At 37.1% G+C, this 12,152-nt stretch overlaps 1 protein-coding gene across 6 annotated transcripts in view; it reads left to right on the plus strand.

The window, feature by feature from the left end:
- The window catches only part of SLIT2 (slit guidance ligand 2), a 330,053-nt gene that overhangs the window by 282,450 nt on the left and 35,451 nt on the right, over window positions 1-12,152 (plus strand). For 5 of the 6 annotated variants that reach the window (XM_040966490.1, XM_040966491.1, XM_040966489.1 and 2 more), the window contains 3 exons: window positions 1,551-1,675; window positions 1,833-1,930; window positions 3,168-3,307. In XM_040966490.1, coding sequence (XP_040822424.1) covers window positions 1,551-1,675; window positions 1,833-1,930; window positions 3,168-3,307 — 363 coding nt within the window. Of the gene's footprint in view, window positions 1-1,550; window positions 1,676-1,832; window positions 1,931-3,167; window positions 3,308-7,210; window positions 7,238-12,152 lie in introns of all 6 variants that reach the window. The other variant, XM_040966487.1, reaches the window with a different exon arrangement.

The raw sequence follows: 12,152 nt of genomic DNA on the forward strand, positions 1-12,152 counted from the left end.
ATTTGTTTATTTTATGATGCAATTCCATAGGCTCTAACACTTCTCCTTCCATCTCCCCAGATCCCTTCCCACCACTAATTTTAATACAGAATCATTCTGCACTGATTGTGGGTGGGTAAGTCCCAGGGCAAGGGATATAGGAGCAGATAGGAAAACATCAATGGCCGCCACGTTTCTTTGCATTACCCACCTGAGTTTGTACTGTTATACCAACTACTGATAAACAGTTCTAAACTTTGAATATACTATCATGGGAGGCAGTGTATCCGAAGAGAAGCCGTAAGACATTTTGAGGGGGCTGCCCTAGAGGATTAGAGCAATCAGTAGGAGCCACATGCTGCTAGTAACTTCAGCAAGAATTGCGTGTCATGAATTCTGCAGTCAGGATGATTGTGGCATGTCCTAATGAGGAGTGAGAGTCATTGAGAAATGGATGATTACAGTAATTAATTAATGCTCATATTATAAAGTATTTTTATTGTATTTATAGACATGTCATTGTTTTCCTATTCAGAGTTGTCCAAAGACAATCTAGTGAATTACCGCAAACAGTGCAAAATGGTAGCATCAGAGGATGCAGTTATTTTGAGAAAAAATGCATTTCCCACAGAGATCTCGCTGTCCTCTTCATAAGACAGAGCTCTCCCTGTCTGTCTCCACTCCTTAAGTGCCTGTAGCAAGCCATGCTGGGCCAGGCAGAAACCACGAAGGAACTTAATCTAGATCTCCCATGTGAGTGGCAAGTACCCAGGTTCTCTGCCCATCACTTTTTGCCTGCCAGGATGCAGTGAGCAGAAATCCATAGCCAGGAGCACAGCCAGGACCAGACATGGGGACTTCCCTACAGGATGCCATCCCCTAAGTGGTATTTAACTGTTCTACCAAATGCTTCTAAAGGATGAGGTTTTTAAAGTATATCGCAAAATGTAAATTACAAGTCATTTGCTTTTGGGGGAACAAAATAGGGAAGAAGTATGCTGGTAAGCAAATAAACTAAGTCAAAAAAATATAACAGAGACTAGAACAGAAATTAACTTTTGATATAACTTCATATATGCAATAGTGCCAATGCTTTCTATCTCCTACAGGATGCGCATGAGCTAATGTTATCTGAGGAGTTTTAATTGTTGTTCATTGCATTAACAACTTCTTACCTAGTCATAAAATTCAACTTTCTCACACCCACATATAATCCTCTCTCCAATCCATGGCATTCGTTTCTATGATACTCACTGATACTGAGACACAGGCTGTCCATGGAACACATGCCCATAAGGTGGTCTGCGGCACCTGCTCTGTGATCCTGGTATTCCTAATGCCCCCTAAAATACTACCTCAATGTCACACTGTGACATTGCGGAGTCCCACAGTGATACCCAAGAGAGATAAAACCTTGGTGCATTCCTGAACATAGTATGTTCACACAAATTATAGACGAGTAATCAAAATTAATTTTATTGACAATGTACTGTTTTATTAAAAGCATGGAAATAGTTTTAAGTAAACTAAAAAATAGCTTCAGGTTCTCATGTGCTTCAATTACTTTTTAGGTCCTGTTGATGTCAATATTCTCGCTAAATGTAATCCCTGCCTGTCAAACCCATGTAAAAATGATGGCACCTGCAATAATGACCCTGTTGACTTTTATCGATGCACCTGTCCCTATGGATTCAAGGTAAGCAGAGGCTATTTGGGGAGACACATTCCTCCCCCCCCAAAAAAAATTTAAAAAGCTTTTTATAAAGGCACCCTCATGATTCCACTCTGGGTTTTTTGGTGTACTGAGAATGACTTTGATGACAGTTGACTCTCCTTGACTGTTCCTCCTCCAGGGCCAAGACTGTGATATTCCCATTCATGCCTGCATCAGCAACCCGTGTAAGCATGGAGGCACCTGCCACTTAAAAGAAGGAGAGAAAGATGGATTCTGGTAGGCGTCAGATATCTCGGAGCAAGAATGACTAAGCAAACCTAGATTTTCCTTTCCGAATTAAAGAATATTATTTTTTAAAAATGCTACTAGAAGGGCAATACTATATGTGTTTATGCTTGTCAGAGCTATTGAAATATATTCAAAAAGAAAGCATGGGAATATTACAGTGTTCTCAAATCAGGATGCAACAAAATTTTTAAAAATTAAAACATGTGCACACATAAATTATGTTTAATCAGGTTATATCAGTACAAAACAATGCATTGGCCACAATATGCTAATTAATAGGCAACTAATCACTTACTGCAATTCACATATTCATTTGTCATTTTGCATCTGATTCACTGATAGTGTTTAATGATAAGATAAATTTCCCACTGGAACAGAAAATTAATTCATTTCCAAACTCCAGTGTAAGTAGACAAACATGCTGTGAACATTTTAAATCTGTGGTTATTTAGTCATATGGTACAATTACTTCAGTTGTACTTCATGAATTATAAAATAGAATTCTTTATTAAAGGATGCTAATAACTGTATGTGAGAATGCTAATCTACTAATGTTTATTGGAGATGTCATTTTCGGAAGAAATAGAATTCATTAATGATCTTTGTTATGAAAATGTATCTCATTTTTCTAAACTTTAGTCAAAGATTGTTTTCATATTTAATAAAAATTGAATATATGTGTCACGGAAAGATTGTATTTGTTGTGCCACAAACAGTATTCACATTTGTAATAGCAAGAAAGCCAAACAAATTTTCAGAGTTTTTTCTGGTTTAAGACGTTGAGAATATCTCATGCAGTAGATATAATTTTAAAATCAGAATCAATTCTTCCTTATTTATGAACAATGAATTATTTTATGATAGCATAACTCCACATTCACATATGTATGTGATAGATGGAGTTTTATCTTGGAGACCTGCAATGCTGTTGCATTAATTGACTTGTAAGATGATGTAGCCTGCTGTCATATAACAAAGATTTTTCTTTTCTTTTTTATGTTCAGATTTGATGGATGTTATCTTATTGGTGCTTAAAAATATTTCATTTAAAGGCATTTTAAAATTTAATTTAAAATACTTTATTTAAAGGCCTTTAAATTTAACTTTTCTTGTGGTTAAAGCCATGTAGTAGATTACGATACTTATGAGGTTTTTCAAAAGCAATGTGGCTTGAAAATGAGACAAAATTATGTTTTTTGATTATTTTCTTTTCCCTGGTGATCAGGTGTATTTGTGCTGATGGATTTGAAGGGGAAAACTGTGAAATCAATATTGATGACTGTGAAGATAATGACTGTGAAAATAATTCTACGTGTGTTGATGGGATTAATAACTACACCTGCCTTTGCCCACCTGAGTACACAGGTATGAAGAGTAGGTAATATATACTACCACTCACTAGAACATATTTTGGAAAATACAGTTGAAACTTTATGACATGTATTTAGTAAACCATGACATTATGTGATAGTTTATAGGAGTTTTGGAAATCAAGTGGAAAGGAAATAGCAGAAGGACGTAAAGATGATTTGAACCAATTAAATAAAACCGAGCAGGCTCAGTTCAGACACACGCATCCACCTTAAACCACATTGTCCAGCAAAATGCAGGTTTTTGGTGAAGCTTTTAGTCCCATAAAATGGTGACATTTTCTTGAAAACCATTTCCTGTGGACAAACCAGGTTACCAACACATATACAAAAATGGCATTGCCTCATGTAGCCAAAATACCATCAAAGATTTGAGATTTCTTGTGTTCATATTTATTTCATCACTAGAAAACATTTTCCCCCAGTAAACTGTGACCTTCAAAAGAAACCCAGTCAGGAATATATTGAACATTTTGGAATTTCCTGAGATCATCAAATCTGTAGTCACACTTTAGTCTATATGAGTGAAACATCTCACAGTTTCCAAATTGGTACACTTATTCCCAGTTGAAATCAATTTGCTATAAAATCAATATCGAGTTTACAACTTTCCTATTTTGGCTGAATGTTGGATTGAGTTTTGTGAGTATAAATGAGAACATTCATATATTTGTTTTTCCTTAGTGAATTGCTTAAATTTGATAGAATAAAGGAAGATATTATCAATGTTTTATATATATAAGAAAAAGTGGAGTTGATTTTACACTTACTCAATGTGACTGTTTTCATTCCTGTTGTTCATTGATTATTTCTGTGCAATGTCATCTAATCTGCAATTAATCTGAAAGCATGAAGTAACTTTTTATGTAACTAAGTTTTAAGTCTCTAAACATGAAAGGTGAATGGATACCACTGTTGATCAATCTTTGAACTTTAGGTTAATGGAATGCTGACCTTCGTAGTTCATCTTTCTTTTTGGGAAGATGCTAGAAAGAACACTAACATTTGGTTTGGGGGGACTCAGATCTGTATGACTGCCTTTAGAAATGCTGTGGCCATGGTGTGTGTATACATAGTCACATAAGAAGGCACTTGGTGCCATGAAAGTTACATCAAACTGAGTTCCCATTAGAAATCAGAGCATGTTGAACCACCATCCAGTTGCATACATATACAAAGCAGATATTGAGAGTCCATTGACATTCTGGATTAATGCAGGGAACAATTATATTTAGCATGTATATTTTTTTCCTAAAGTAGCTGGAAAGACTTTGGCTGGAGCCAGCTTTGACCTCCATACCAATATTTTTTTGTGCCAAAACACAGATCCTTGTCATTATTCTGTGGAAAGTGTAACCAAATCTGGAGCCCTAAGGGCTGCCGTGAGAATCTGAACTTAGGGGATGGACTTACGTAGACCTGTACAGTAAACCCAGGATTTGCATCAATGTCTGGGATCAGGAGCTTGGTAGGAAAGAATAGCTGTATTTTTCCATTGCTGTTCTGGATCATTATAGAAAGGGCTTTTGAACCCTGTTAATTTTGAAGGCCTCTTTAAATCAACGTGCTCTGATTCCTTCATGTGCAAATTGGACACAACAATTCCAAGTACACTATGGGTAGACAGTGCCCTCCTGAGAATGGAGCAGTGTACACACATGGATATGTGCACATCCCTTCCTGAAGAAATCTTAACTTAGGAGCATGGCCATATTCAGGGTCTTGTGTGTTTTTGTTGATGATTTGCGTATTTTAGGATCTTCTGAGCTGTTTAGGTGGGTCCCCTTAATTTGGTGTATGATTTGCTAGATCATAGTCTTACCCCTGCTCATCTACCCTTTAACTCATGCTCTCCCATCCTAAGTATTCAGTCCAATGCAAGATGCCGTGATAAATGTGAGGTAGCCTCACTTCCTCCACCACGTCAACTTTCTTTCTTTGAAACCTGTTGTGAAGACGTAAAGTTTAGCCAAAATGTGATATCATGAAAGCTGTCACAAGGGAATCTGTCAAGAGCCATTATCTCTGAACAAGAACTAACAGATATTTAGTCTTTTCGCTTACAGCTATTACAATGTTAGATTGCCTTAACTTGGGCAACAACATTATTGGACTCAAGAGAAAGTGCGTGCATACAGAGCTGGAGATATTACTGTTGGACTTTCGGATTATATCTTGTGGGCCATGAAAAGAGTGACAATTTAACATTAAAAAAGATAGACACATGCTGCAAGTTTGTAACTCCTGTTTTAACTGTAGTACTTTTGTGCACATGTGAAATTAGCTCATTTGTAAAACATCAGTCATCTACAGATTTTGAAATCAATGGCACATAAGTGACCTCTTATAGGGAAGCTTAAATGAGACCCTAGCATTTCATATCCTGCTCCATCCAAGCCTACAGTGAAGGAGGAATTTTGTTATAATGTGACTGTATTGTTTTAAATTTTAGTTTGGAATCTGATTAATGAGCATGAAATCTGGGAACAGAGGCCCTGCTATGCTCAGAAAATATAATGTTGTCATTGTTTAGAAATCATTACAGTCACAATTTGCTTTTTCCTTTGAAGATCTTTTTTTTTTTTTACTCTGTATCCCAAAGACGTACAGTGAGAGACTGAACACTGCCTAACAGAAGCAAATAAAGCTTTATAGCACAAGGGTCAAATTGGACAGAGTGTTGTCAACAGAGAGAAGTCAGAGCAGTGAAAGTCATGGGACAGAAACATCATGACATAATGAGCGATCTATAACTGTCAGCTGGAAATGTTCAAAATCAAATGAGCCACCGTTCAGAAATTTACTGAACATTTTTAAAGCTCTGAACAGCCAAAACATCACCATAAGTAGTTTGTTGGCGACTGGAAGAGAAAATTCACTTTTCCTTCCCGCTCCTGAGATTGACCGCATGAAGGGCAGCAGCAAGCACCCTTTTTCTGTTACTTCAAACTTGCCATACCGTACCATCTGCTAGTCTCAGAAATGTTTCTTACGTATCAGCTTCAACCCATCATCGACCAGCTAGTTGCCAACACCTGTCCAGTGATGGCTGTCGTTCTTTACAAGATAAATTTTTAAAAGTTGGGTTCACTTTGATTCTAAATTAAAAGAATTATGCTAAGTATCAGGAAAAGGAGATTTAAAAATTCTTAAACATGTAATTTTAGATGTAATTCTAGGCTTTTCATTTTAAAAGCTTCAAAGAGTGGAGGTCCACTATTATATCCTTTCTAAACCAAGACTTTTGTTAGCGGTACATTTTCAATGAATGCCTTAAATTTTGCACAAGCCCCAAACCTATAAAAAGATGAAAATTAGAATGTGAGTCCCACGCAGTGTTAAAGGCATGGATAGCTTAAAATGTCAGGTGTTGAGTTGAACCCAAGGTGTTCTGTCTCAAGACTGAGTAGGTATTAGCTGTGTTCTCCTGGCACCACATTCGAGCATGATCACATTGGAGGCTTTCATATTACTTAATGGGATTGTATAAATTCAGCAAAATAAAGAGTTTTCAAATAAATTGGCATATTAAGCCTTCAAGTACACTTTAAGAAAAGTAATCAGAACACTTTAATTTTCCCATTTTGTACCATTATCCCTCTGCTAAGTCTCTAATGCCCATTCACCAGCCGTTTGTGTACATCATAAACAGTAAAGCTGCTGGTTGCTACACGTCCCCCCACATTAGAAGCAGATCTCTAGTTCCCTGGGATGGTTTACCTTTGGCTTCATTCTCTCCATGTGTGTGCGTTTGGCCCAGCTGTAGGTAAGAATCGACGCCTCGGTTTGCTCTCTCACCTGGCTTCTCCGTTGTTAATGCTGTGCATTGGCTTGATGTGCTCTGTTGTTGTATTGCAATGTAAAAGTCTCTTGTCTCTTCTGTCTTTGTCGCTGCCAGCTGCTAATCTGAATGAGGTGGAAAAAGGTTAGTTGCCTTTTAAGTCTATTATGATTTTCGTTTTAGTTTCCCTCCTTCTAAAGCTGCATAGATTTCACTGTGTGCACATGGTAAAGGAACGTAGATGACGTATGGAATCTGAAAGCAGTATGTCTAGCAGATGTCTGCCTTGGTACATGGAGAAGGTAGACGCAGTAGAGTGGGTCTCTGAAAGGTAGTTACCGATTTCCAGTAGTCTATAATAGAAATTCTCTTGGTGCCAAGAAAGGTGGCTTTAAAGACATTAAGTCATATTTTCTATTTTTTACTTGTCTGTATGCTTTTACTTTAAAAAAATTACAAAGGTGTTATTTTGATAATGAAAATCTAATATAGTACCTAGGCTGTAGACAGAAAGACATAGTGCACCCTTTTCCAGGACTTTGGAAACATGAAAACACTTGAAGTTGTTTTCATGAAAAACGCTTGAAGATGTATACTTTATAGAACCATTTATATACGAAAAATTACATGGCCCAAGAGGTTAAGTTATTAAATGAACTTGTCAAATCTGTATTCCAGAGTGCCCTGGGTACTAGACAGTATTTATAGAGCATGAAAAGGACCCTGCCTAATCACTGACATGAGTACCACGTCTCAGGGTTCCCTCAACAAACCAAGGCCCAGGAAAGGGAGTCTTAGACTGATGACGTATCTGGAATCAGGATAGAATCCTCATGAAATTCTCTTAGGGAGTCAAACATTCTAACAATACTGGAGTCGTAATCATTCAGCTTACCAGAAGAGACCGAGCAACAAGTACAGGAAGAGTACTCTAAAAGAAACTCAGCAGGGCCTGTGAAGCACCTGCAGTAAGGTTATAAGGCTAATACGGAAATATGCTGAGGTTCTCTTATCTCTTTCTAAAGATTTACTTTATTTCTCTTGCATGTTTTGAATGGTTTGCTGTGTCTGCTTATTTATTTTGTAGTGTTGGAAAACACAAAAGGGTATCATATTTTAGAATGTAAAAAATATTACCTGTGCTATTCTTTGTTTATTAATGAATGCATCCTGTGGTTTCCTTAGTTAAATGTCATCTTTTCTTTTTAGTGGCCTGGGGTAGACACACAAGAGCAGTTAAAATGTCAGAGGAATATGTCCTTAAATAGCTGTGTGTGTCCCTAGGAGCAAGTTTGGCAATGCCACGGTGTTTTAAATCACCATGTGACTTTGTTCACTAAATTTCATACTTAGTTTATAAAAGGTGTATTTTCATTTCCAAGGATTTGGTGCTGAGTTTTCTCTCTAAAAGGAGTCAAACCATTCTGTATATTTTAATCCATAACCTAATTAGAAATCGAATTTTGATTTCCTTGTAGCACCTGCATAACTTCCTTAGGAAAACAGAACCTGCCTAATTAGTCAGCGTATGGGTAAATTGAGAGAATTCTAGGTGTGAAAAAAAACAGGTGAATAGTATTTACAAGGTAGCAACAATGCACTTGCTCAAGAACACACAGCGGTGACCTGAGGACCGGGTACAAGCCTGTGTCTGACTGGGGAGTCTTGCGGTGGTACCAGGGTCCTCTTCCTTGCTGCCGTCTTCCAGATCCAGTTTCTCTGAACACTCACAGTAGCTTTAACTAACGCCTCTGCTGAACAGCTTTTCTTTTGCTGTTAACACCGTCTTTCAACTTACTATACACCGTTGTCCTTACGTACATTTGCAAAGAGTGAAGGCCTCAGCCACAAAATGAAGTGCAGGCAAGAAGTCTGTTTTGTTGGCACATGAAATAGCAAAGTACCTGATGAATGCCAGCATCGATTAGGTGTTTATGGATAGGCCTGTGGTTCTTCTGCCCTTTCGCTCTATTTTGCAGTGGGGATGTGGTGAACACTGAAGAACTCGTGGATCTAGCTGGATGGATACCTTTTCTCTTTGTGTCTTAGATGTCTGTGATCCCTTAGTAACAGTGACTTTTCTGTTATTAATTCAGTTAGAAGATATGCAAGATCTCCGTACAGAAATCAATATTGTTGTTTCAAGTGTATTTGAAAACCTCAAATAAGGGCAACTGAAATTTCAGGCTGTTTTAACTGAAGTGGACTGTTTGCCAATCAGGCAGTATTGTGTTTTGTTCATTCAACTTCCAATTTTTTACTTTCTTAGTTACATTGGAGTTCTCAGAAAACATTTTCAAGGAACTGTTTTCTTTTTATTTAGCAGATAGTACCCACTGAGCGTAGATCTGCAATTTAGCTTAACCAACTTTTATTCAATTTGATTTTGGTTTATTTATTTTGAAAACTGAGTCAGATACTTTTTGGAGTTTCAGTAGCTGTTGGAATTGGCTTGGTTATTTAGTTGCAGGGTTCCAACAAGGAGTGAAAAACAACAAGGGGTGAAAAAAAATCATTTTTTGTTGTTGTTGTTTATTTATTTGGAGAGGAAAGCTTTTGTATTTAAAAATGTGTAAAATTTTTATTGAGAAAATAGCTTATACAGGACAACAATATACAACATTGAAAGTGATAGAAAACCCATAAAATATTATGTTGGCTTACCAAAATCCTTGGCTTGGAATCTGCTTCAAGTTCATATCAGGTCAGATAGTTAACCACTACAATGTTGTACTTCTCATTTGCTTGGAACATTAATAATATAGCTATGTCACTAGTTTGTAAGTAAAAGAACATTTATTTCTCAACATGAATGCTGATAAAATTATTTGGCATACAAGCCTCATTGTACAGCACTTTTCATATCATTTAGAAAACAAACGCAAGAAAAAATATTATCTTTCTGGGAAATATGTTAATTTGCAACATGTTTTTTTGATCATTCCTATTTTTAATAAACAAATATTTTTCTTAAAAAAAAAAAAGAGCAAAAACATGCCTCAGCCTGGAGAATGGGTATCTTCTATGTCACAGGATCTAGGGCCTACATTTTTAAACTTGAGCAAAAGATAAAGCAAAAAGAACTGGCATAGTTTAGCAAATAACAGAAAGTTTGTATGTAGCTGGTCCTCGGTATTCGCAGGGTTTTTATCTGCGGTTTACCCAAAATGGATAGAAGATGCTTGGGGAGACAAGTGCGTTTGTGTTGAAAAGCTACAAATGTCTTTACTTGTCATTATTCTAGAAACAAGACATCAACATCACTTTTTGTGTAGCACGTACATTGTGGGAAATGTTATGCAACCCAGCAATCTTTTAAAGTATATAGAGGATGTTTTTCAGATTGCAGTAACTATTGTGCCATTTTATATAAATGAGCACTTGGGGCCTTGGGTCTCTGCAGGATCTTGGCACAGAACCCCCATGGTGACAGGGGAGGACTGCCTTTCTTGCAGGTCCGATTTAGTTATGAGACGCGTCTCATAATCCCATCAGCTGTGTCCACCCTCACCTACAAGTCATCAATTTTCCCAGATCTGTGAGAGGAGACAAGTGTTTCTGTGTGTGTGAAAAAAAAATAGCAAATAGGAAATGTATGATTTTCATTTGGAACTGGATTGACTTTTAAGTTTCTGGAACAGCAGATATTCAGATACAATCGCATCCCCAGCTTTTCCAAAACATGCTGCTTACATGCTGACATGTGCAATTCCATGATTCTCAAAGTCACCGTCTCCACTTGTTGGTGTGGTCATTGCTCGGCAGAAGAAGCTGTATTGAGATTGGAGTCAATAGCCTGGGAAGGTGAACAGGACCCAAGCACATGCTTGTTCTTGTCCTTTCTCCTTGCTTCCTTCAGCTGTCCTTTATGCCATTGAACCTCCCTTATTAGCATTCCTAAAACACTTTACTGCCCCCCACAAATAAAAGAAAATTAATAAAAACATATTTTTATCAAGCACTTGATTCACCGGTTTGCTTATGAGTTCTCTGAGAAGTGAAAAGGACAGGAGTGTAAATTGGTACTCCATGCCTCAGGCAGCATACTTTAAAAAAATTAAATCTCACTTATTTCATCCAGTCTTTGGCTCCTATGACCCTTTCCCTAGCTGAGAAAATCCAAATAGAATAAAATTAGTATGATCTATTCAGCAAGAGCACAAAATGCAGGTAACTTGAATTATGTGTTTGACCCTCCATAAATCTGTGTCTTGGGGATTCTGTCAGGAATTCAACCAGACTTCCTCCCTTGCTGCAAGTATTTTTGAAAATGTCATAAGTGATTAAATTTAATGCTAGAATTCTGGTCCAGTTATTCAGATTGCTGTCCCAAAGCCTCTGTCTATTATAATCAGTATTAAGGATCTTTTCTGAATAATAACAATAAAGGACTGGTTTGCTACACTTTATACATAAAAACACATACGGAACACACTGTGAGCTACAGACTTGTTCTCAGACCCTTTGTAATATGTATAAGTTAGGGCAGATTCTGAGATTTCATCTGTTTCAGAAACAGAGCAAAATAATCCAGTTACATTAGCAGAGGCTAGCGATAGCCAGGTATTCCAACAACTCTATATATTGGCACCTACAATTACTTTGGTTATAAACATTCCTAACCTGAATTTAAATGACCAACTTTTGGAATAATTCAGTAGAAATTGTGTACTCAGTCATTCATTACCTACCCTTAACATTTTAAGAAGTGATTTTGAGTTAGAAAATTCCAGAAATTCTAAATCTGAGGATCAAATAACCAAGTTCCTTTCTGCTGAGCAAGCTTGTTGGCTAACCACCTCAGACGAGATAAGCTATTCCTCTAGTTTGTTGGTACAGAGAAAGCAATTACTACAATCATCCATCCTGTGACTCTTTTCCATCTCTCTGATTAGTATAATTTCCAGAACAGATCTCTGCAGAGGTCACAATGCATTTTTTGAAGTGTGCAGTATAACTTTCAATACCGATTAGTAATATTGTTGTCACTGAGGCCTGTTTCCAGGCCAGGATGCTGTCTGTATCTGTCTCTAAAGGAAACTTAAGGGACAATTGCGGA

The sequence above is a fragment of the Ochotona curzoniae genome, unplaced genomic scaffold (genome assembly GCF_017591425.1).
Source record: "Ochotona curzoniae isolate NIBS_2020 unplaced genomic scaffold, NIBS_Ocur_1.0 scaffold_4505, whole genome shotgun sequence".
Classification (NCBI taxonomy): domain Eukaryota; kingdom Metazoa; phylum Chordata; class Mammalia; order Lagomorpha; family Ochotonidae; genus Ochotona; species Ochotona curzoniae.